This window comes from Phaenicophaeus curvirostris, chromosome Z (assembly GCF_032191515.1).
Source record: "Phaenicophaeus curvirostris isolate KB17595 chromosome Z, BPBGC_Pcur_1.0, whole genome shotgun sequence".
In the NCBI taxonomy this organism is placed as follows: domain Eukaryota; kingdom Metazoa; phylum Chordata; class Aves; order Cuculiformes; family Cuculidae; genus Phaenicophaeus; species Phaenicophaeus curvirostris.
This window is the reverse complement of record NC_091431.1, coordinates 54,150,980-54,173,245: the sequence shown is the minus strand read 5'-3', so window position 1 is coordinate 54,173,245 and position 22,266 is coordinate 54,150,980. Positions and strand designations below refer to the sequence as shown.

General features: G+C 43.1%; 1 protein-coding gene across 1 annotated transcript; it reads right to left on the bottom strand.

Annotated features, from left to right (window-relative positions):
- Positions 1–19,695: 19,695 nt before the first annotated feature.
- LOC138733706 (uncharacterized) lies at positions 19,696–21,276 on the bottom strand. Its single transcript, XM_069881171.1, has 2 exons — positions 21,202–21,276; positions 19,696–20,634 (listed from the first exon to the last, which is right to left on the bottom strand). Exons 1-2 carry the CDS (start codon positions 21,274–21,276, stop codon positions 19,696–19,698), a joined length of 1,014 nt encoding a protein of 337 aa, XP_069737272.1.
- Positions 21,277–22,266: the final 990 nt, after the last annotated feature.

Here is a 22,266-nt window from a genome sequence, read left to right as displayed (position 1 = left end):
TCACACCCACCTGAAGATTCTGAGTATATTCCCTGTTCAACAAGGACAAGTGCAAGGTCCTACACCGGGGTTGGGGCAATCCCCAATTTCAGTGCATGATGGGGGATGATGTGATTGAGAGCTGCCCTGCAGAGAAGGACTAAGGGGGTGCTGGTTGGTGAGAAACTCGACATGAGCTGGCAATGTGCCCAGAAGGCCAACCATATCCTGGACTGCATCAAAAGGGAGCATGATTCTGCCCCTCTATTCCTCTCTTGTGAGACCTCATCTAGAGCAGTGTGTCCGGTTCTGGAATCCTCAATGTAAAAAGGATATGGAGCTGTTGGAACGGGTCCAGGGGAGGGCTATAAAGATGATCCGAGGCCTGGAGCACTTCCCATATGAAGACAGGCTGAGAGAGTTGGGCTTGTTCAGCCTGGGGAAGAGAAGGCTCTGAGGAGACCTTATAGTGACCTCCAGTACAAGAATGCTGTGGTGGGATTGTTTACAAAGGCTTGTAGTAACAGGACTAGGAGCAATGGGTATAAACTGGAGAGGGGCATATTTAGGCTAGAAATAAGGAAGAATTTCTTCCCTATGAGGGCAGTGAGGCACTGGCACAGGTTGCCCAGGGAAGCTGTGGCTGCCCCATCCCTGGAGGTGTTCAAGGCCAGGTTGGATGGGGCCTTGGGCAGCCTGGTCTGGTGGGAGGTGTCCCTGCCCATGGCAGGGGGGATTGCAACTGGATGATCTTTCAGGTCCCTTCCAACCTCTGATTTTCTACATATTTTTTTTTATTCCACAGAATGTCAATTATTTGAAAGTTATACTGAAAGGATGCATCAAACTTTCTTTTTTCTTTCTTTTTTTTTTTTGAGAAATCTCTAATAAAAGGCTTCTTCCATAATGCGTGTTCCATTAATCTTTTTTATTTCATTATCATTGTCATAGTCAGCTAGTATCAGATCTACTCCATTCATGTTCTGTGAAAGTCTGACACTTCATTTGTGTTATAAACTGCGACAATCTCTGCTCCTTCTTCTTTGGGTTTTTCAGATACTTCATTAGCTGCTTTGATTTGACTTGTATAATTTGGGTGTATTTGTTTACAGCAGAAAAGGTATCTAGCCTGTTATCCCAATTATTATCCTACTTCATTTAAATATTTTTTTGACTATGCTGTTAACTGAAAGTTCTAAACTGCATTTGTCGTAAATATTCTTCCAGAATATCCAACAGGAAAATCAAATTCATGGTTTCCTAAACATAGGTTCAGAGGGTAGTTTTTTGAAATGAATACAAATAACTTCAAATTTTAGCCAAGTGCCCCTTTTATTTATCATTCACCATTAGACAGAAGGAAACATATACTTCATCTTGTCCTTAAAATTTCATTGGGCACTGGAACAGGCTGCCCAGGGAGGTGGTTGAGTCACCTTCCCTGGAGGTGTTTAAGGCACGGGTGGATGAGGTGCTAGGGGGCATGGTTTAGTGTTCGATAGGAATGGTTGGACTCGATGATCCAATGGGTCTCTTCCAACCTGGTTATTCTATGATTCTATGATTCTATGAAACTTAGTTCATCTATCTTTTATAGCAAAAAAATGCTGGATCAATTTATTTTCTTTTTTTAGCTATTCTAGGTACACACAATTGTGAAGGACATATTTGTGCATCTATTACTTTCAATTCACAAGTTATCCAAGTTAAAACAATCATGAATCATTGTTATGGGAGCTTTTTTTTTTGAAGGTTAAAGGAAAAATTTTACACATAATATGCCCAGCTAGAAAGTTCAGGTAAAAAATACCTCTCAGCTTCTTATGTAATTATTTTCTGTATTGAGCCTGAAATAATATGGAGGAAAGGAATAAATCATTTCCAGCAGCCTACAAAAAAAAAACCCAACAAACATTAACTCATACAACAGTGGGTGTAAGAAATACTGCCCATAGTATTCTAAAATCTGTATATGTTACAGTGTGCCATACAAAGGCAGCACTAAGTGGGCTTTTAGTTAAAATCCTGGATCTACTACTGTATTAGTCCCTGAAATGGTCCCTCTTCGATGAATTATCCTAGAGACTTCTGGATGCTAAGTTGCTCCTGCAGGGGATTTAATTGCTGAAGGCACATCCCACATACTTGCTAAACTTGAAATAATACTAGCATGAGCAGGACTATTTAACATGAAAGTGACTGTTAGTGGGTCCACAGGCAGACTTTTACTAGTACCAGTACTTAGGGTACTTTTCTTTAAAAAAAATTTTTTTTTCATGTTTTATGCTGTGTGCCTTCTTTTTTGGGATTATATATTTTATTATATGTTTTATTATAAGGAATTAAATTTATTTCGTAAAACTTACCTAGCCTCTGAGCTCTGCGAAAGAGTAACCAAAAATAGTAAGGACTGGGAAAAGACTATTTGACCCCAACCCTCCACCCAGCTAAATCTCTGCCTGAAAGGCCAGATACGTTTGGAAACACAAAGGAAAATAAACAAACAAAAAAATCAATAAAGAGAAAGAATCATTTACTTGATGTATTTTTGCTTTCCTTATCAGACTCATAAAAACCCTTGTGCTGGCTTAGCAATCCTAAAGGATCTTTCCCTTACTTATATGGGTAGTTGCCAAACAAACTAGCTTGAGTTTTGCAATTTCCTGGGTTACTGCACTGCTGTTTTCAGTAACCAGTTTTGCTGTCTATTAGGTCTGAAGCTGTTTGTCACAATCTCTTCTGGGAATCTGAGCACTTGCTGCCCACATCAAAAGCAAAGGCTGTTTCAACTGAGAGTCAATTACTCTGTTTATTAAACAGTATTTCTCTACAGAAGCACACTTTTTATGGTTTGCCTATAAATTTCAAAGCAGATTGTAGGCCAAACCAAAATTCTTACATAGACTTAAATGGTCTTGGACTTAGTTCTCCCCTGAAGCAGTGATGCCAGAGCTGGCACAAGTAGCACTTAGCTTAGAGATGAACTGTTTCTTTTTTAAAGAAGTTACTGTTGACTGGTGAATTAATATTATTATTTATAGTAGTTCTGGGATTAGAGTTTCCTTTTATTTCTGCAATATTTGAGGCAAACTTTGACTTTTAGTTCATTCCCAAAGAGGGTATTCCCCTTGTAGAAAGGAGTTCTGGGGAAGAAAAAGGAAAAGTGCATGCCCTACAGCCTACGTACCCTATGAAGCTGGGCTCTGCAGTGCACAGACATACTATGGTGCAGCTCTAACAGGGACTGGAATAGCCACAAAGATGCTGCCGCTATGCAAATCATGTTTGTCCTGCTGTGATAAGGGCTGTGCTGAGGCTTGCAGAGCACTAATTCCACTGCTGGATGAAAACAATGTCTTTCCCTCCATCACATCAAAAATTTACACTGTGTTGACAATGCAAAGATCATAGCCTGTATTAAAGGTAAGAACACAAGGTCCTGCCCTAGACATCTTATAATCAGAAAGCTGCAGATGGCCACCCACAACTGGGAATAAACTAACAAACCACAAGTGTTATGAAATTCAACTTCTCTTATTTATTCATCAAATGGGCAGCACATTTAAAATAGGAATCCCATGTTTTGCTTTTTTTGCTGCATATAAAGCAGATGGATTTAAGCAGTCTCCATTAAAAATAATAAGTAAATTCAGGAAACCAAACTTATTAACTGTGTCACAAGTCTAGAATGAAAGAAAGAAAACAAAATCCAGGCCCACTTGACACACTCTTGTTGGTGCTCATCTATACTTGTAGCTTCCTTTTTATTACTGACTTAGTAAAGATTTCATTTGGTATTTCCTCAAAATAACTGGAAATATTTACAAATAAAACAAAAGAGCAATGCTAATAACACTCCATTCTTTGTCAGATGTCAATGGCAGGTGCTCTCTGAATAGAAAGCAAGGGGAAAAAAAAGAAAAAAACTATGGGCAAAATGGGAACTTTTTTTTTCCCCACAGTTTTGTGTTTTCTCACTTTGACCTTCACTCCTAAACAACTGCTGTCTTACCATTTCCCATTCCACTTCATTTCATCATTCATAAGCATTCTCTGCTGCTGTTCACTTTTTCCCACCCTGTTTCTTCATGTTAATATTTGTTTCTCCTTGTCTTGTCCTTCATGTCTTCCTCATTTCTTCATTACCCTTAACTTTAAAAGGTGTACAGACTTCTGGAATATTTAAGAACTGCTGACATTTAATCACTTCCCCAGTGCTTTATTGGAAAGAGTATTTCCAGTAACTGAATGTTAAGAAACATGGCTTCCAGAAATACTGAATTTGAAAAGCACAAAAGATGCTGAAGTAGTGGCAAATACAGTGGAAGAAAGTGTCTGTCTCATGAATTGACAAATAAAATTCCATAAAATGAAAAACCTGTCATTAGAATGAGGAAGGTTGTGAAAGTTTTTACCTTCTATAGGAATATTTATAAGTTGTTATGAAACTGACATGATATTTTTGTAATTATAAAAAGTCACAGAAGAATAGAGTTGAAAGGGGCCTTGAGGGATCTATAATCCAATTTCCCTCCCAAGGGGTTATTAATGACACACGCTTAATTGCTGGCAGAAGATTGCCTATATTTTTCTTGAAACCCTTCAATTAATTCTCATGTGGAAAATTATTCCAGTCTTTCACTATCCTTAACATTCAAGAGAATTTTTAATCTGATCTAAATATTCTTGCTGAAATTTAGTATTTAGTAGTGGGGTTTTTTTCTGCCAGGAAAAAAATTATTATTCCTTTCCTTATGCTGCAGCAGTTTGAATACTAGAGAACTGCTGTTTTCCCTCAGTCACCTAGTTCCAATGTTTTCAGTCTCTGCAGAGTTCATGTTTTCCAGCCTGCCTTATAATGTTTCTCTCTCCTCCTTCTCTCCAAGTGGCCCATATCTTGCCAGAAGTGCAAGGCACCATACTGGATAGATCTTAACCAACTGGCAAAGCAAAGAACTGAGTAAATATCAAGCGGAATTATTATTTCATGTATCTTGCCAGCTCTAACGCTAATTCCATCTCCTGGTACAACAGTGGGGGTTCTTACTAATAGTTCCATCTTCGTGTCAACAACAAAAATGCCAAGATCCTGTTCTGCTTGTTTTTACCTTCCCCAATGTTGACATTGTATGGTGGATAACTTCTACCAAAGTGCAGTATCTTGCATATTCCCTTACAAGACTCCACAACATTTTTGAAGATAGTGTCTGTGGGCATAAAGATTCCAGTATTGCATGTATGCTGGGGCAAGTGGACGATGCCATGGTGTACCTGCAATATTAGCAGCAAGCACAGAGCAAACAGCTGATGTTCTCATGCTTGCTAGCTGATGAGACCTTGGAGTCTTTATTAAGACCCATGAGTTAATAGGAAAGGAATGCACTAGGAGGAAAACAGGAAGATAAGGGGCACATCTATGGAAAACAGGAGGTTGAACTCTGTCGCTGTACCGGGGGATTGTCACAGGTGAAAATTCACTGTGATAGATGTTATTGGATACATAGGCACTATATAAGGTTTGCATCCTCTCAATACAGTCAATCTCATTTGTTGCCTCATCGATGGGGTCTGTGCCTTAATTGCTACAAGTGTCTTTGGTTTATCAGGGTCACAATGAGCTATCATATGTCTAAGTTCCAGCAGCTATCACTTTCACATTTGTGTCACCTAATTTAATAATCATATTCCCAATACTTTCTTCCAGGGAATATGGTAAACACCAAACAGAGGTGGACTCTGAGCAGACATCTGTTGAACCCTGTTCACATTGATTCCACATTAAGAGACACCCACTGATTACACGTTGAGCTGTTCAAAATATTTTGTCCACCCTTAGCTTTGGCATTCCCCAGGAAGAAGGGGAAGAACTTATATATAAGCAGATCTTAACCCATAATAAATGTATATATTCTATGTATATGTAGCATGTATTCCACAGGATTTCTCCAGTCACCTGTGATTAGTTATAGTGAACAAAGTCAAGACAAGGGATTTGTAGACTACGCTCTACCATGGAGTGTAGTCTGTGTCTATATATGAACCTTTATGTAATTTATAAAGCTCATTTGTATAACAGATCTTCCTATCACATCATGAGTTTTAGCTTATGCAAGGTAAGTTTTGAATTCTGTTCATGTTTGGAGATTGGACACACTATCTTCAAAACTATAGTTCCACTTGTCATTTACAAGAACAGCATACAAAACTGTTCTTGGATCACACAGAAAAATGAGATAGGAATGTGGACAACAGAGAAATGTGTGAGAAAAGAAATGGAGAAATAAGGACAAAGTATAGCGTAGAAGGATAATACAAGATTACAGGAACAAACAGAAGATGAAAACAGGCCAATTAAAAATCCGTACAGCATAAAACATGAAGAAGTTAAAACAAAGAAACAATAACACAAAGTTTAAAAAAAAGAAGAGAAAAAAAGAAGAGACAGGAACAAAAACGCAAATCCATGAAACAACATTTAAACCAAGCACTTATTTCTTTGCCTATATACAATAATTCCATCCTATGTTCTTAGAAAAGTAATCATACCTTCTCAAATATTTAGCTCTTCACTGGCAGCACAACCGCCTTATGCAAGATCTTAAAAACATACTTCATAGAACCATAGAATAACCAGGTTGGAAGAGAACCACCGGATCATCAAGTCCAACCATTCCTATCAAACCCTAAACCATGCCCCTTAGCACCTCGTCCACCCATGCCTTAAACACCGCCAGGGAAGGTGAATCAGCCACCTCCCTGGGCAGCCTGTTCCAGTGCCCAATGACCCTTTCTGTGAAGAATTTTTTCCTAATGTCCAGCCTAAACCTCCCCTGGCGGAGCTTGAGGCCATTCCGTCTTGTCCTGTCCCCCATCACTTGGGAGAAGAGGCCAGCACCCTTCTCTACAACCTCCTTTCAGGTAGTTATAGAGAGCAATGAGGTCTCCCCTCAGCCTCCTCTTCTCCAGGCTAAACAACCCCAGCTCTCTCAGCTGCTCCTTGTAAGACTTGTTGTCCAGCCCCCTCACCAGCTTTGTTGCTTTTCTCTGGACTCGCTCTGGACTTCAAGACAAGGATGTGCTATATCTTTCCATATCTCTGCAGGTCCTCCAACATATTGTGTCCTTTTCTCAGTCTAAGTAAGAGTCATTAAAAGTTAAAATGCTTTGGTTTTTTGCCTTTGAAATACATTGTCAGAAACATTGGTCTTGATGAATGTGTCTCCCTAAGCCCATCATCTTCAAAATTTATTATCACATTTAATATTTTTTTGGCTCTTAGAAAGCTATTTATTTCACTATCATGCAAAGCCCAAGTGAGAATTATTAGAAAGGGTTCTTCTTCTTTCCATCATCTGCAAAGCAGAAATGAGAAAGAGGAATTAGAGGTGGAAGTTCTCAGCCAGAGCAATCATCCTGATGTTTCTGTTTCCAAGAAATGCCACGGCAACAACAAGCAGAAGAACATTTCTCTTTATTTATGAATATCTTCATTGCCTCAGTAACCAATCAACAAGGTAAAACTGCAGGCTTACATCAGCAGACCAGCACAACCTCACTACCATACAGAGTAAGGAACTTTCTGCATAGGTAAAAAGACAAAATTAAAGCAATCTTCAACTCACTAGTTTGCAGAATCATGCATATAATAAAATGATGAAAAAGGAAATCCTGGAGCATACATTCTGTGAAGACACCATTCTACCATTCTAAAATACCAGAAGGGGGGAAAAAAAATCATTCATTTGCTTTCATACAGATAATTTTATGCTTTTTATTTCCCCCTGTTGATTTTCATATTCCTAAATTCCCTAGCTTACTTGGTTCTAGTTTTCCTTAAAACACTCCCTGCTTTCAGTGGATGTCCTTGGAATAGCATCAGTCAACACCATCATTCTTAATCCTTTTCTAGAGTTTCAGAAGACAATGCAATACTTAAAGGGCAGGCAAGCAAAGAAAGGAACGTCCTCATTACTGTCCTTGCATGTCACGCACCAGATTCGCAGCATTCATCAAGAACAATTACAAGTTTTGTTCTTTTGAGTTGAAAATTATAACCATGAAATCAAAAAAAAAAAGGAAAGAAAGAAAAGAAAAAAAGAAACAAAAGAAAAAAAGAAAGAAAAAGTTAATTTAGGAAGTTGATCAGCTTGGTGAAAGTAGGTTGATAAACAATTAAGAACTCAGACAACAAAAGCACCTCGCAGTATGTTTCTGTTAAGGATGGCCTGATTTTAATGCAGTTACTTGGAGCTGCAAGTCTAAAAGACTTGTATGGCAGAATAAGACCTCAAGTTTTCCCAGTGAAATCACTGTTCATTTGATTCAACCCATATTGCATTTTCATGTAAAACTGAACTGTGCTTCACTTGCCATGTGCCAAAAATAGGTTAAGTAATTGTTTATGGTGTGCTGTAATGACACTTACACAGGAACCACATTGTTTTCTATGTGCCTTCAGCTTTCATTTAAAGAAAATAAGAAAATGCAGTTATTAAAATAGTCTTTCAAATATGAAAAGGTATTGAACCTGAACAGTAACAGTCTAGATGATAGGTCTTAAGAGGATGTGATCTATTTCTGCTAATTTCAATAAAACATTCATTCCTAAATGAAGTGATGATAATCTTAAAAATCCATGTTGTATCTTTTCAAACTATATAACAGAAATGTGCAACAACAGAATAACTGAAAATGAAGTCAAAGTTTGCTTTGCAGGTCTACAACATTTCTTTCAAACAAGTAGCTAGCCAATAGTTAATGGACAGGTGGCAGAGTGAAGATAGAAAGTATCCAGTAAAGTCTTTTTCACTAAGGCCAAATTCAGATGGCAAGCAGAAGAGCTTTCAGACTTCTGCTGCCTCCAATGACTTTACCAATTTTGAGTTGTATTCTCATCTTCTCATAACACAAGCAGAATTATGTCAAACTCACTGAGTCAGTGTGTCCAGTTTGATTTAGTTTCTAGATTTTCATTCAATCACTAGCGCTGAGAGTTATGTTTGGATTTTACCTTGTAAGACCATAATTTTTGTGCTGTATTTACATTCGAGACAATAGTGAAGTTTTATTATCTTGATCAGACTTTTGAAATCTCAAAATATTTGCCCTTCTTTAAATGTTAAGGACTTTTTATAATTTCAAAAGATAAAAGCTGAAAAAATAAAATATAAACTTTCTTTTAAAAGTGTTTACATGTAGCCTACTAAGAAGATTCCTCATTGATAAAATTTATGCTGCTGGCTGTTTCATTTCTGAACACCTGAACTGTGTTACTTGGAAACAGAATAGACACAGTGACAAACCATTTCTCGCACCGACTAAATCAGAAATTTTGTATAGGACTTTTATTTCTAGTAACCACATGTGTCCACAGAACTACCATGGACATGATAAAGACTATGAATTTTGCCATTTATTTCACTTCTATAAAGCATGTAACTTTTTAAAACATTCCTGAAGACGTAGTGGAGGGCCTCTGTACTGGTCTAGGCATTTTTTCCTGTAGGAGTAAGGGGGATGAAAATCTATTTGGTTTCAGTATTTATGCGCTATTCCCAGATTCTCAAAAGATTATACTTGTTTTTTTGAATTAAGTATGTTCCCTGAACACACAGAGGACTGCAATTTATACATTTAATATAAACCCACAAAGCCTAAATATTTCTCCTAGGAATCTATCAAGCACTTTCCAAACCATTATATGCCAAACATTTAATTTTCTAAGTAGCAAAACACTGATACATCCAAAGACTTTAACTTCTTAAACATCCATTTGGCTAGGGCTGTATTCTCTCACTCATTTGTCTTACAATACCTCACAAATCCAAGGTGAGATGATCCTGCTGTGACTTTAATAATAACATCAAAAACAGCGTAGCCAGCAGGAGTAGGGAAGCGATGGTCTCTCTGTACTTAGCGTTCGTGAGGCCACACCTTGAATATCGCGTTCAGCTTTGGGCCCCTTAGTACAACAGACATTGAGGTGCTAGAGAATTGTAAAGTCAGACTATGTTTATCTCTTTGCCTTAAACATTTTGTCTGAGGACTACCCACTTGTGGCACCAGCTTGTCTGTAGTGCCAAGGTTCAGTGCGGGAGCAGTGCAAGAGCAGGCACAGCTCTCCCTCGCTGGGGTGAAGTCAGGCCCCAGAGCTGGCTTTGGAGGGTGGAGGCTACGCAGCCATTGCTGCTGCCCCCACTACCCCCCCAACCCTGATTCCAGGGCCGCCAAAAAGACCGCCAAGATACTGCCCAGGACAGCCTCCCAGATTTAGAGAGGCATCCCTTACTTTAAAAAACCCTACTTAATCTATATGCATGGGTAGCCACCGATGCCCATGGAAAGGACCACAAAATAAATACAGGGTGGATTGTTCCTTCTCTTTTAAAATCGGTCCTGTCTGGGATCAAGTTTTCTTGTCCTTTGTTTTTATTATGAAAAAAACAACCAAACAACAAAAACCTGGATGATCAACCATGGAGCCATGTAGGCCGAGGACATGCCCTGACACACTGTGTCATAACCTCTGATGATGAAGATGGACTGAGACCTTTCCCACAACTGTTGATTTTGTCTTTGTGTTTAATATGATCAGTGTTGCTATACCAGTATTGAGCTTGCTTGCTTGCTTGCTTGCTTGCTTGCTTTATTTATTTATTTATTTGGCACAACTGTTGATTTTGTGTTTATTCGGTATAGTTAATGTGGCTACTTCCACTATAGTATACTACTTCACTATACACTATTAAAGAATTCAGGGTTTTTCCCTAAGTTGAATATTTGCTACATAAGACAGTTTCATCTTTCTCTATTAATATTCTCTGTTAATGTTATTATTGCTCCTCAGGAAGAGAAATCTAGACCCATTGATCTCAACTAGAAGCAAGAAAGTGGTGGTGACAGATACTCCTGAGGATGTCATCATCACACAGTTTTGTGAGTTCTGTCCCTGGGACCCAAAATTCTATCCTTTGGAGAAACCATATTACTATTGTAATGAGTAACAGAAAATAATTTGCTGAACAAGCCAACTAAACGAGCAGCGATCTTTCTGTTTCAAAGCACAGGAACATCTTGTTTGGTAAGAAAGACGAAGCCACAATGCTATCTTAATTAAAAGCTAAAGGTTACCATGACCATATATGTTTTGTACATAGATAGTATCTACTGAATTTTACAACTAAGCCTTTTGAAACCGCCTGAAGCAAGCGCCAAAAGCAACAAATCACCTTGGGCCCCAGCAGACGGAGATTAGCCAGCTCAGAGAATGCGGCCTTGTGCAATTAAGGAACAAGTTGCCCGGAGATAAGAAGGAAGAGGAGGAGTTAGCAGCTGCTTGACAAAGCACAGGACTACAACCTTGAAGACTGCTGAACTAAGACAACTCTGTAAACTTAGCTGATTTATTATCTGACCATATGGAAACTGCATGTACCGGGAAGGAATCAAGGGGGCGTCTTCAAAGATGTTGAAACAAACTCGGGGGGGGTGGGGCAGAATAAGAGGGGTTGCTCAGCTTACCTAACTTTGCGAGCCTTGGTGGAGCTGCGACTCCCTGGCTGCCCAGCGCTGCTTTTGCTTTCCTATCGAAATAAATAGCAAATCGATGCACATTTGGACTTTGTGTTGTTAACTCAACTATAACACTATGAGGCTTTATACATGCCTCAAGATTCTTAATACTCTGGTTTTAAGCCACCTAAATTGATTTGAACCAGTGGGATTCTGGTTACAAAATCGAATTGTAAATTTTTTTTTTTTTGAGAAACAGGTGGCACCCCTTTGAGTCCTCCAAAATTATTATCAGTTGTGGGTTATGCATTAAGATTGGAGTTGTTTATTTACCATTGCTAGCATTCTAAGGGATAGAAAACCAAGGATAAGAACTGTAGTTTTGACAGCATTTGCTTGAAATGTTATACTTGCACTGGTTCACTCAGCTATTGTTATATTAACCCTGGTCCTTGCAAAATCACGCATGCCATCCTCATTGTCTTTCCTTCCCCATATTTCTTCTCTTTCCCTCCCCATCTTTTTTTCTCTGTCAGGTGTATTCCAATCCCAGTCTCTCCGTGTCTTTCAACTGAGGAAGCCGTTAGAGGCCTCAGCACGAACTAGCAACTCGTGGTTCGAGGACACCCCCCAAATCCCAGTCTTTCAACTGAGGAAGTTGATAGTGCAGGGTGATAGTGCAGGGTGATAGTGCAGGGATCTGGGACGTGACTACCCCTTCCTTCTTTCTCCCTCTGTCTTATTCTCCTTATCCCCTCCGCTTTTGAAAGTGTCACCACTATAGACGCCATGGACCTGAGTTTTCCACTTGAGTTCTGTGGCAAATGTTTAAGTCACGGGGTGGAATGTAAAGTCAGCTCTCTTTGCCTTAAACATTTTGCCTGTAGACTGCCTGCTTGTGTGTCAGGTTCAACAGAAGGACAATGTAGGAGTGGGCATGGCTCTCGCTTGCTTGGCTGGGCTCCGGACGCAGAGCTGGCTGCGGTTGGGTGGAGGTGATGCAGCGGCAGCTTCGACTGAAGTGTCACCACTACGGACAGCATGGACCTGAGTTTTCGATCTGACTTCTGTGACAAATGTTTAAGACACGGGGTGGAATGTAAAGTCAGACTATGTTTATCTCTTTGCCTTAAACATTTTGCCTGAGGACTACCCACTTGCGGCACCAGTCTGTCTGTAGTGCCAAGGTTCAGTGGGGGAGCAATGCAAGAGCAGGCACAGCTCTCCCTCGCTGGGGTGAAGTCGGGCCCCAGAACTGGCTTTGGAGTGGGGAGGGGATGCAGCCATTGCTGCTGCCCCTGCTACCCCCCCAACCCTGCTTCCAGGGCCGCCAAAAAGACACAGGCTGATGGGGGTCGGGCTGTCTTTATAAAGGGCTCTCAAGGGAGGAGTCTGGCTCTCACCTCCATGCTCGCTCTCACTCACACACTTCAATTGGACCAGCCTGGACCACACAGCCTGGACTATGAGTTCCCGAGATCATTTGCTGCCTTCGATGTGGTGATTTCTTTCCTTCTCTCTCTTTCCCTCTCTCTCTCTCTCTCTCCCCCCCATTACCTTATGGCGTGCATGTTGAATCGGATCTGAGGGACCTGGGTTGTTTTTGGAGATTCATTTCTGTAACTCTGGGCGGTTGCACACACACACACCCCCACACCCCCACACCCCCACACACACCCCCCCATGTCTTTGTTGTGCACCCTGGTATCTTAGTATGTTTATGCTTGCAAGAGCCAGAAATAAATACTGTTCGTGATATTCACCCTGGGAGTGACCTTATTGGCCTCCGGATCGCCATGCAGACAAACGAATCCACTTCCCCCCAGGTCAGGGCCTGACACGAGCGTGTGCCTTATGGGTCTCGGTTGTGACAAGCATGTTCAGAGAAGAGCAACAAGGCTGGTGAGGGGTCTGGAGCACATGTCGTATGAGGAGCAGCTGAGGAACTGGGGTTGTTTAGTCTGGAGAAGAGGAGGCTGAGGGGACACCCTACTGTTCTGCACAACTACTTGAAAGGAGGCTGTAGTGAGGTGGATGCTGGCCTCTTCTGTTGAGTAACAAGTGGTAGTACAAGAGGAAATGGGTTCAAGTTGTGTTTTTACTTAAAGAGTTTGGTCTTTACCATTCCACGAAAAAATGTAGTTTTATTACATGTAAGACTTCCTTCTAATATTTTACTGCCCAGTCATTTATGAAGTTTGTCATGGGACTTGTTATTTATAAGGAATTATAGAATCATAGAATCATAGAATAACCAGGTTGGAAGAGAACCACCGGATCATCAAGTCCAACCATTCCTATCAAACACTAAACCATGTCCCTTAGCACCTCGTCCACCCATGCCTTAAACACCGCCAGGGAAGGTGAATCAACCACCTCCCTGGGCAGCCTGTTCCAGTGCCCAATGACCCTTTCTGTGAAAAATTTTTTCCTAATATCCAGCCTGAACCTCCCCTGGCAGAGCTTGAGGCCATTCCCTCTTGTCCTGTCCCCCGTCACTTAGGAGAAGAGGCCAACACCCTCCTCTCTACAATCTCCTTTCAGGTAGTTATAGAGAGCAATGAGGTCTCCCCTCAGCCTCCTCTTCTCCAGGCTAAACAAGCCCACAGCTCTCTCAGCCGCTCCTCGTAAGACTTGTTCTCCAGCCCCCTCACCAGCTTTGTTGCTCTTCTCTGGACTCGCTCCAGAGCCTCAACATCCTTCTTGTGGTGAGGGACCCAGAACTGAACACAGGATTCAAGGAGTGGTCTCACCAGTGCCGAGTACAGAGGGAGAAGAACCTCCCTGGACCTGCTGGTCACACTGTTTCTGATACAAGCCAAGATGCCATTGGCCTTCTTGGCCACCTGGGCACACTGCTGGCTTATGTTCTGTCGCTGTCAACCAACACCCCCAGGTCCCGCTCCTCCAGGCAGCTTTCTAGCCAGGCTTCTCCCAGTCTGTAGCACTGCACAGGGTTGTTGTGTCCCAAGTGCAGGACCCGGCATTTGGCCTTGTTAAACCTCATGCCATTGGACTCAGCCCAGCGGTCCAGCCTGTTCAGATCCCTTTGGAGCCTCCCGACCCTCCAGCAGATCAACACTTCCACCCAGCTTAGTGTCGTCCGCAAACTTGCTAAGGGTGCACTCGATGCCTTCATCCAGGTCATTGATAAAGACATTGAACAGGGCTGGACCCAGCACTGAGCCCTGGGGAACCCCACTTGTCACTGGCCTCCAGCTGGATTTCACACCATTTCCCACCACTCTCTGGGCCCGGCCATCCAACCAGTTTCCCACCCAGGAGAGTGTGCGCCTCTCCAGGCCAGAGGCTGACAGCTTCTCAAGCAGTATACTGTGCGAAACTGTGTCAAAGGCTTTACTGAAGTCCAGGAAGATATATCCACAGCCTTTCCCTCATCCAGCAGCCGAGCCACTTTGTCATAGAAGGCGATCAGGTTAGTTTGGCAAGACCTGCCTTTTGTGAACCCATGTTGACTGGGCCTGATCACCCGGTTCTCTTGCATGTGCTTCATGATAGCACTGATAGAATTGAAATGATACAAACGATAGAATTGAATTGAATTGAATTGAATTGAATTGAATTGAATTGATAGAATTGAAATGATAGAATTGAAATAATATCATAAAACCTAAATTTTAATTGTTAGTTCTTCTAAGAATTTCAATATTATTTAGGTTTCTGTGCTTTATGACCTTAATTTTTTTATTATTCTACCGGCATTTACAGGAAATTTTATCAGTGGTCTTTTTCATTTTCCATTCATTGTGTGACTTTGGTTTTATGCCAAGTTTTCTATCATGAAAAAGAAAACATTAAGGTAAATTGATATTAATTTATTGCAATTCTTCTGTATTCTACTAACTACACTAGACCTAAAGGAAAATTACTGCATTGATACTTTCCTAATGAGAGACTGATGTTAGCCTTGTTCTTTTCAGTAATAATTCATAATTTCTGCAGTCTGAAGGTTTGTTGTACTAATGTTTATTTTTTAAAATTAAGCATTTTTTTTCTCATAGTAACAAAAGTGCTGATGGCATTAGCATTATTTCAGTAATGATATTATGTCCTTAAAGAATTATACTTACAGAGCTGAAAGCAAAAAAGATTGGTTGTATAGGCCATTTTCTTGGATTTCTTTGTCGTTAAATACAACATCGTGTTGGGCAAAGCTGGCCAAATTTGAAACAGTTACCCGAGTGCTCCTGTAGGTATTTCTATATAAATTCATGTTGGAATTGCATATGTAAATATGTATTGTGAAGGAAATAGAGAAGGTGGGAACATACAGTGGATTATCCGATTTAGAATTACTTTCATTCACGGGTTTAAGGAATACAATGGTTCTGAAGCACCCGAAATCTCACCACAATAATCTCTAGCATCCTCAGGGCATGACTTATGTGTCACAAACAGTCTTCTGCCACAGTTACAGAGAAGGCAAGTAAACCAAACTAAGCCACTTTGACATTTTTGCTAGCTTAAGCATGTAGTTCCATGCATTCATGTCCAGGAGCAACATGCCTGTACGGGGCTGACAGCAGCAGACAGACTCACTAATGACTGATCTTTTGATCTTTTTAAAACTTCCACAACAGGCAAAATAAGTCTCTTTCTCAGCATCTCCACTGCTAATACATTGCAGGGACATTAGTTTCCTAAGTAGACTTGGAAATCATCAAGACTGACACACAACTTAAAAAGAAGTTCCTATTAACAATATCTTCTAATATATTGCTAGTCTTTGTTGGACTGTGGCTATAAATTTAATGGGTTGGGGATGTCTTTGCTTTACAGGGTATCTACATAAATTATTTTTAGACATTTTTAAAAAAATATTCAGTTGCTGTATTTGAGGTTGAAAACACTGTGTTGACTTCTAAAGAGATTAAGTATAATATTCTGTATCTTAGTATTAGACTAATAGACACTAAGGTATATTAATGCTCAATTTGTGCTGCAAAATTCTTCAACTTGGTAAGCCCTGCACTGAGCACAGGACGAGGAGAAGAGGTGCAGTGAGCTGCCACCACTGGAGGATCTCTGAAGTCAGAAACGCTAATGTCTTAGATACTTAAAAGACTTATTTGTGGAATCAGGCCAGAATAGTGCCTCCTGTGGCACTTCTTTCCCCCACTTCCTGGCCTGAAGGAAATTATTAATAAAAAAGAAATAGCCATTGAAGCTGTGGTTCTCAAATGCATTATTACAATGTTATTTATGAGAACTAAAGAGTTTTGCTCCAGAGAAGCCTGGTACAAAAAACAAGTACTTTCCAGACACTGATCTGATGCTGCATGTCCAGAGAATAAATTTGTGCCATTTGAAATCTATCATATTTACTTAGAAAGATAGTCAGTTCACTTTCTTTAAAAGATTATTGTAAAGAAATGTGGAAAAGTCTCTTTTGTTATTCTTCTAGTTTTCAATCTAACTTTAAAAATTACATTTCATTTTTCTGTCTTAAGGAGATCATACAGAACTGCTTTATTTTCTTCAGTACCTCTTTCTGGTTTTCTCTTCTTTCTCAGTATCTCTTGCCGCAGAAATGAGCATTTTTTGCCTTCTCTATTCCTTTGCCCCTTTTAGCCTTTTTTTTTTTCTCCAAAGATGTTGTCTCATATTTCTCAGCTAATCAGTGTCCCTTTCATAACTTATCTAGTCCATGACATTCTATTCACCCATGGGAAATAGTACCAGAAGCCAATGGCAAGATAAATAAATGGATTAGACGAAGATTGCAACAAAATGGAACAAGAGACGCTCCCGAGTTCATCAACACTCATTTTCTTAGAACTACAATATATAGTAGGTACAGCAAGGATTACGTATTTACTTTTATTTCATTATGATCTGTGGAATTCCCTCCAAAAATTGACTATATAATGGAACAAGTACTCCTTGAACTTATTTCAACGTCACCTACCCATGGTCTTGAGAGTGTGCTGTGAGAGGAAGCAACATGACCCTCCTTTTTGCATGCCACTTAACACCAGGAGATCAATCTGTTACAGAGCAACGATGTCTGTGAAAGGAACTCCAGTTCGAACAAGAGGAATGAATCACGTCCCTCTCTTTTCAGTAAAGTGTTCCACCATGTACATATCTTCATCTTCTCAGAACAGCATTTTTGTTTCCTGGTGGTATGTATTTTCGAACTGAGTCTTGCCACACCCACTGCCTGCCCTGCAACAGCATTTGGTGGCTTATCTTGGAGCTGTTTCTCCCAGCCCAACAGCTGGGATGCTTACAAGAACCATTGCTTCTTATGCACCCCAGACTGACCTGTTCCCCGTCACTCCTGGTTCTCCAACGAAAGCCTGGGGTGCCATAAAATTCTTCATGGTCCATGATGATTTCAGAGGTCAGCTGGAAGAATTATGAAAATATGCGATCTTAGAAATTACAGAAGCAATCACCAGATCAATTTGCAAATATAGACATACTGAAAATACAATCATGCTGTAGGTCACTGGGACTTTAAAACTGTTCCAGATGTTGGCTGAAGGGCAAAAATCATCTGTGACTCAGCTTTATACAGGGCAGATATATTACTAGGGACTAAATTCTAACATTTTTTAAAAGTCAATGGGTCTTCTTGCACTGACTCCAAGGGACAAGCAAACATACTGCCCACTTCAGTAGATTTATTGTTGTTGTTGTTTAGATTTAGTATAAGAAATTATTTCATTAATGGGATTACAGTAGCTCTTAGTGCAATCTGAAATAGCCTAACAGAGGACTAGAAGACAGGACTAAAATGATAGAGGAGTAATGATTAAAACACCAGCACCAATGTGGCATAGTATTGTTATAATTTCCCTTTACAGTATATTTCAATATAGATGTGTGGAGATGATGTGTTCATTTTGCTTTTTGACTGTATTGAAATATTTTCCTTGTAATCAGGTAATGGTTTGTCTCTATATGGAAGCAATAAGATGTCCTGGCTCAAAGCTTCTGCCCATGCAGCACCAAATTCAAGCATTTATTTCTTACGAGTAACAGAAGTAAGTTTACTATGAAAAAGAAAATGCGTTGTCCTCAAAATAGCACTTGCAAACTGCAAGTTCTTGCTGCTCTCAGCACTGAAGATTTAGTAGTATGTTTACAATGGTAACATGATTACAAGGTCATTTTAGTTTTACCAATGACAGTGCTTGCAAGTGCTGCAAACCCATCAACAGCGACATGCAACCAGTAGCTTCCATTTCTGTGAAAACAGCAGGGAATGTCTAAGGCTCAGTAAGCCTGGAAACAGGCCCTCCACGTGCCAGAGTGTCATCATTGGCGAATTCTAGCTCCTCGGCAAGACTGGGTGATGTGATGTGTATGATGTGTTCAGTGTTCCTTTAGTATCAAGAGCATTAATGAAACATAAAACACTTTCGTTTGATGTTCTAAGAAACAGTTATAACAGAAGTGAGCTAACCAGCCATAGCTACCTGGCTGCAAGGGATAATCAGACCAGCCCCCAGGCTGCAGCTCGCCCGAGGGCAGCGCTGTGCAGACGCCAGGGTGGGCACAGCTGGAGCAGCTGGGCACTGCGCATCAGCCTGGTAAAGGACAACTGTGCTGTTGCGTTGGCATATGGGGAAAGCAACTTCTCCAATTGATTAGATCTAAGCAAGGATTTCTTCGCCATGAAGGTGGTGAGGTGCTGGCACAGGTTGCCCAGGGAAGCTGTGGCTGCCCCATCCCTGGAGGTGTTCAAGGCCAAGTTAGATGGGGCCTTGGGCAGCCTGGTCTGGCGGGAGGTGTCCCTTCCCATGGCAGGGGGGCTGGAACTGGATGATCTTTCAGGTCCCTTTCAACCCAAACCATTTAATGACTCTATGACTATTATTTAAACTTTTCTGCAATGAATAAATACAACCTGTGGTGCAGTTGCAAGGGTGCAGGGATGCAAGGGGGAGGTGCAGGGGATGTGTGGGGAGCTCCGAGGGGTGTGTGGGGAGCTTGAAGGGCGCAGGGGGAGCTCCGGGGGCATGGGGGAGCTCGGGGGGTGCGGGGGGGACATCGGGGGGTGTGGGGGGAGCTCCGAGGGGCACGGGGGGAGCTCTGGGCATGCAGAGGGAGCTCGAGGGGTGCGTGGGGAGCTCCGAGGGGTGCGGGAGGACCTCGGGGATGCGGGGAGAGCTCCGACTGGGACGGGAGAAGCTCGGCGGGCGCAGGGGGAGCTCCGAAGGGTGCAGGGGGAGCTCAAGGGGTGCAAAGGGAGCTCGAGGGGTGCGGGGGGACCTCGGGGGGCACAGGGGGAGCTAGGGGCTTGCGGAGGGAGTTCGGAGGGTACGGGGGGAGCTCCGAGGGGCGCGGGGGGAGCTCGGGGCGTGCGGTGAGAGCTCCGAGGGGTGCAGAGGGAGCTCGAGAGGTGCGGGGCGAACTCGAGGGGTGCGAGGGAGCTCCGAGGGGTGCGAGGGAGCTCCGAGGGGTGCGGGAGGATCTCGGGGGGGGGGCGCGGGGGAGGCTCGGGGCGTGCGGGGTGACCTCCGAGGGATGCGGGGGGAGCTCGGGGCGGGAGGAGGGGCGGTGCGGGGGCGCGTCCGCGGTCTGTCCCGCCCCGCGGGGCGTTGCGGCGCTCAGGCCGTTCCCGCGGGGCGCCCCCGGCGCTGGCAGGCGCTGCCGGCGGGGCGGTGCGCTGCCCCGGGCGCGGCGGGGCGGATGGGCGCCGGCGGAGCGGCGCGGGGGGCGATGCCGGCGGCGGGGCGGTCCCGCGGGGGCTGAGGGGGGTGGGGGGGAGGCGGGCGCCCGCGGTCGCGCAGGCGATGCCCCGGAGCGCCGCGCGGCCGCGAGCGCCCGCGGATGCGCGTGCATGAGCGCGGCTCCGGGCGGGCGCAGGAGGCGCCCCCGCGCCGCCGCCCCCGGCCCCCAGCCCGGCCCCGGCGGCGCCGGCCGCGCGCAGAGAGCCCTGGATGACTGCAAGGCGGTGGGTAGCGTCGCTCGGTTCGCTCGGCCCCGCGGGGTCCGCCCGGCCTCGGCCTGGGAGAGGGGCGAGGGGGCTGCGGGGCCGCGAGGGGCCGGGGCGTCCCCGGCCGCCGCCTCGCCGAAGCTGGTACCGGGAAATAATTTCACGGAGAGGGTCGTGGGGCGCCGGCAGAGGCTGCCCGGGGGTGGGGTGGTGGAGTTACCGTCCCTGCGAGTCTTTAAAAGACGGGTAGACGAGGTGCTGGGGGACGTGGTTTGGTGTCAGGTAGCGGTTGGACTCGATGATCCGAGAGGTCTCTTCCAACCTGGTGATTCTGTGGTTCTAAGTAGGTAGATCCTTGCCCTGGCTGCATCGCTGCGCTCTCTGCTTCGCCGTCTCGTGCACCAACCACGCTTCTGCCCTAAAATCCTTCTAAAACCGGACCCGGCATTTGAGGCCCTGGAATTCTGTCGGTGCACCTGTTTCCAGTCTCCCCAGAGCGGGTGGTTGTAGTGGTAAAATCTCGGATCAAGCACCTGCATCCATGTTGGTTTTGGATTATCGCATTATGGCATCACGTTTGTCTTCGCTTGTGTTAAGAATGCTTGGATCGTGGCACTTTCCTCCAAAGCGGTGCCATATATCCCATGTCTGGCACCTCCAGCTGCAGCCAGCTGGGCGCGGGGCCTCAGCATCGCTTCTCTAGCCGGTGGCAGAAATAGAATACAAATGAAGTTGCTACTGACTTTGCTTGGCCAAAATGGATCTTGATAAAGCTCTGCCCAGTAGCGTTGCAAACTTACCTTCTGCTTCTGTTCTGCTGGATTCTGGCAGACATTGTTCCTCTCATGCAGCAAATTATGCTGGCAGATGCCCATTCTGATACTTAGAAATTGGGAGCAACTCCCAGCGCACCGAGGAGCAAAAGCTCTATAATATACCCAACAAGTGGATCATACTGGGTCCTGCCTTTTTTCTTATTCCCAACAGCATAATGTGATTAGTGAAAGAGAAGTTCTAGCTCTATAGAATTCATTGGTTAGAAATAAAATATGATTTGCAGATGGGCTGTCAAGATGCAGTAAGATTTAGGAGATAAAACCAGTGTGGTTTTTTTTTTCTTTTTCACTGTCTCAGTGCTGCAACATCAGTGTGGGTTTGTTTTCTTTGGCAATGCTGAGGTGGCTGAACATGTTCCCTGTTTAGATAGGGGATGTCAGGTGCGAACTGGCAAAATGTGTCTGGTGCAGCCAGTAACCAGTGGTGCTTTTATCTTAATGCAGACTGATTATGGTATTACAATGTAGTACAATTTTTTCCTCTCCATTGCTTTCATGCATTCTCTTAAACTACGGAATGAGGGAGTTGATGCCAGCTTTAGCAAATATTGTATCTGGGGGTTTGTTTGTTGTGTGCTTTTGGGTTTGTTTGGGGTTATGAGGGTGCAAATGTATTGAAATGCATTGGGATTATTTTATTGCTCCAGAAATAGAGAAACCTAGTTCCTGCTCTTACCATGATGTTCAGGAAAGCATGCCCAAAAGAAATGGGTCCCGATACTGGTTCCCAGTTAAACAGAGTAATATACTGTGGGATGTGTGAAGAGCCAGAATGTAATTTTGCAGGAAGAGCGATTAGTGTATTTTCTGAGTATGAGAATGCTGAGCAGTTACTCTTATCTGTTTTTATGTAGTTTGGAAATTGAGGCCAAATTAGCAAAAAGCAGATAAATAAATACTCTGTTCTTCTGCTCCCTGCCTTCCACCCCCGCCGCCATGTGGAGCAAATAGTCTGATGTGCTTTCTTTCAGGAGACAGCAAATGCTTCATTTCCTTAAAATATAATGGCATATATGTGATCGGTGGAAC

Coding starts and splice junctions, on each gene's coding strand:
- LOC138733706 (XM_069881171.1), bottom strand. CDS start 21,276: ATGGGCATCTGCCAGCATAATTTGCTGCATGAGAGGAACAATGTCTGC. Junction 20,635..21,201: donor CAGCAGAACAGAAGCAGAAG/GTAAGTTTGCAA, acceptor CGTCTTTTAAAG/ACTCGCAGGGACGGTAACTC.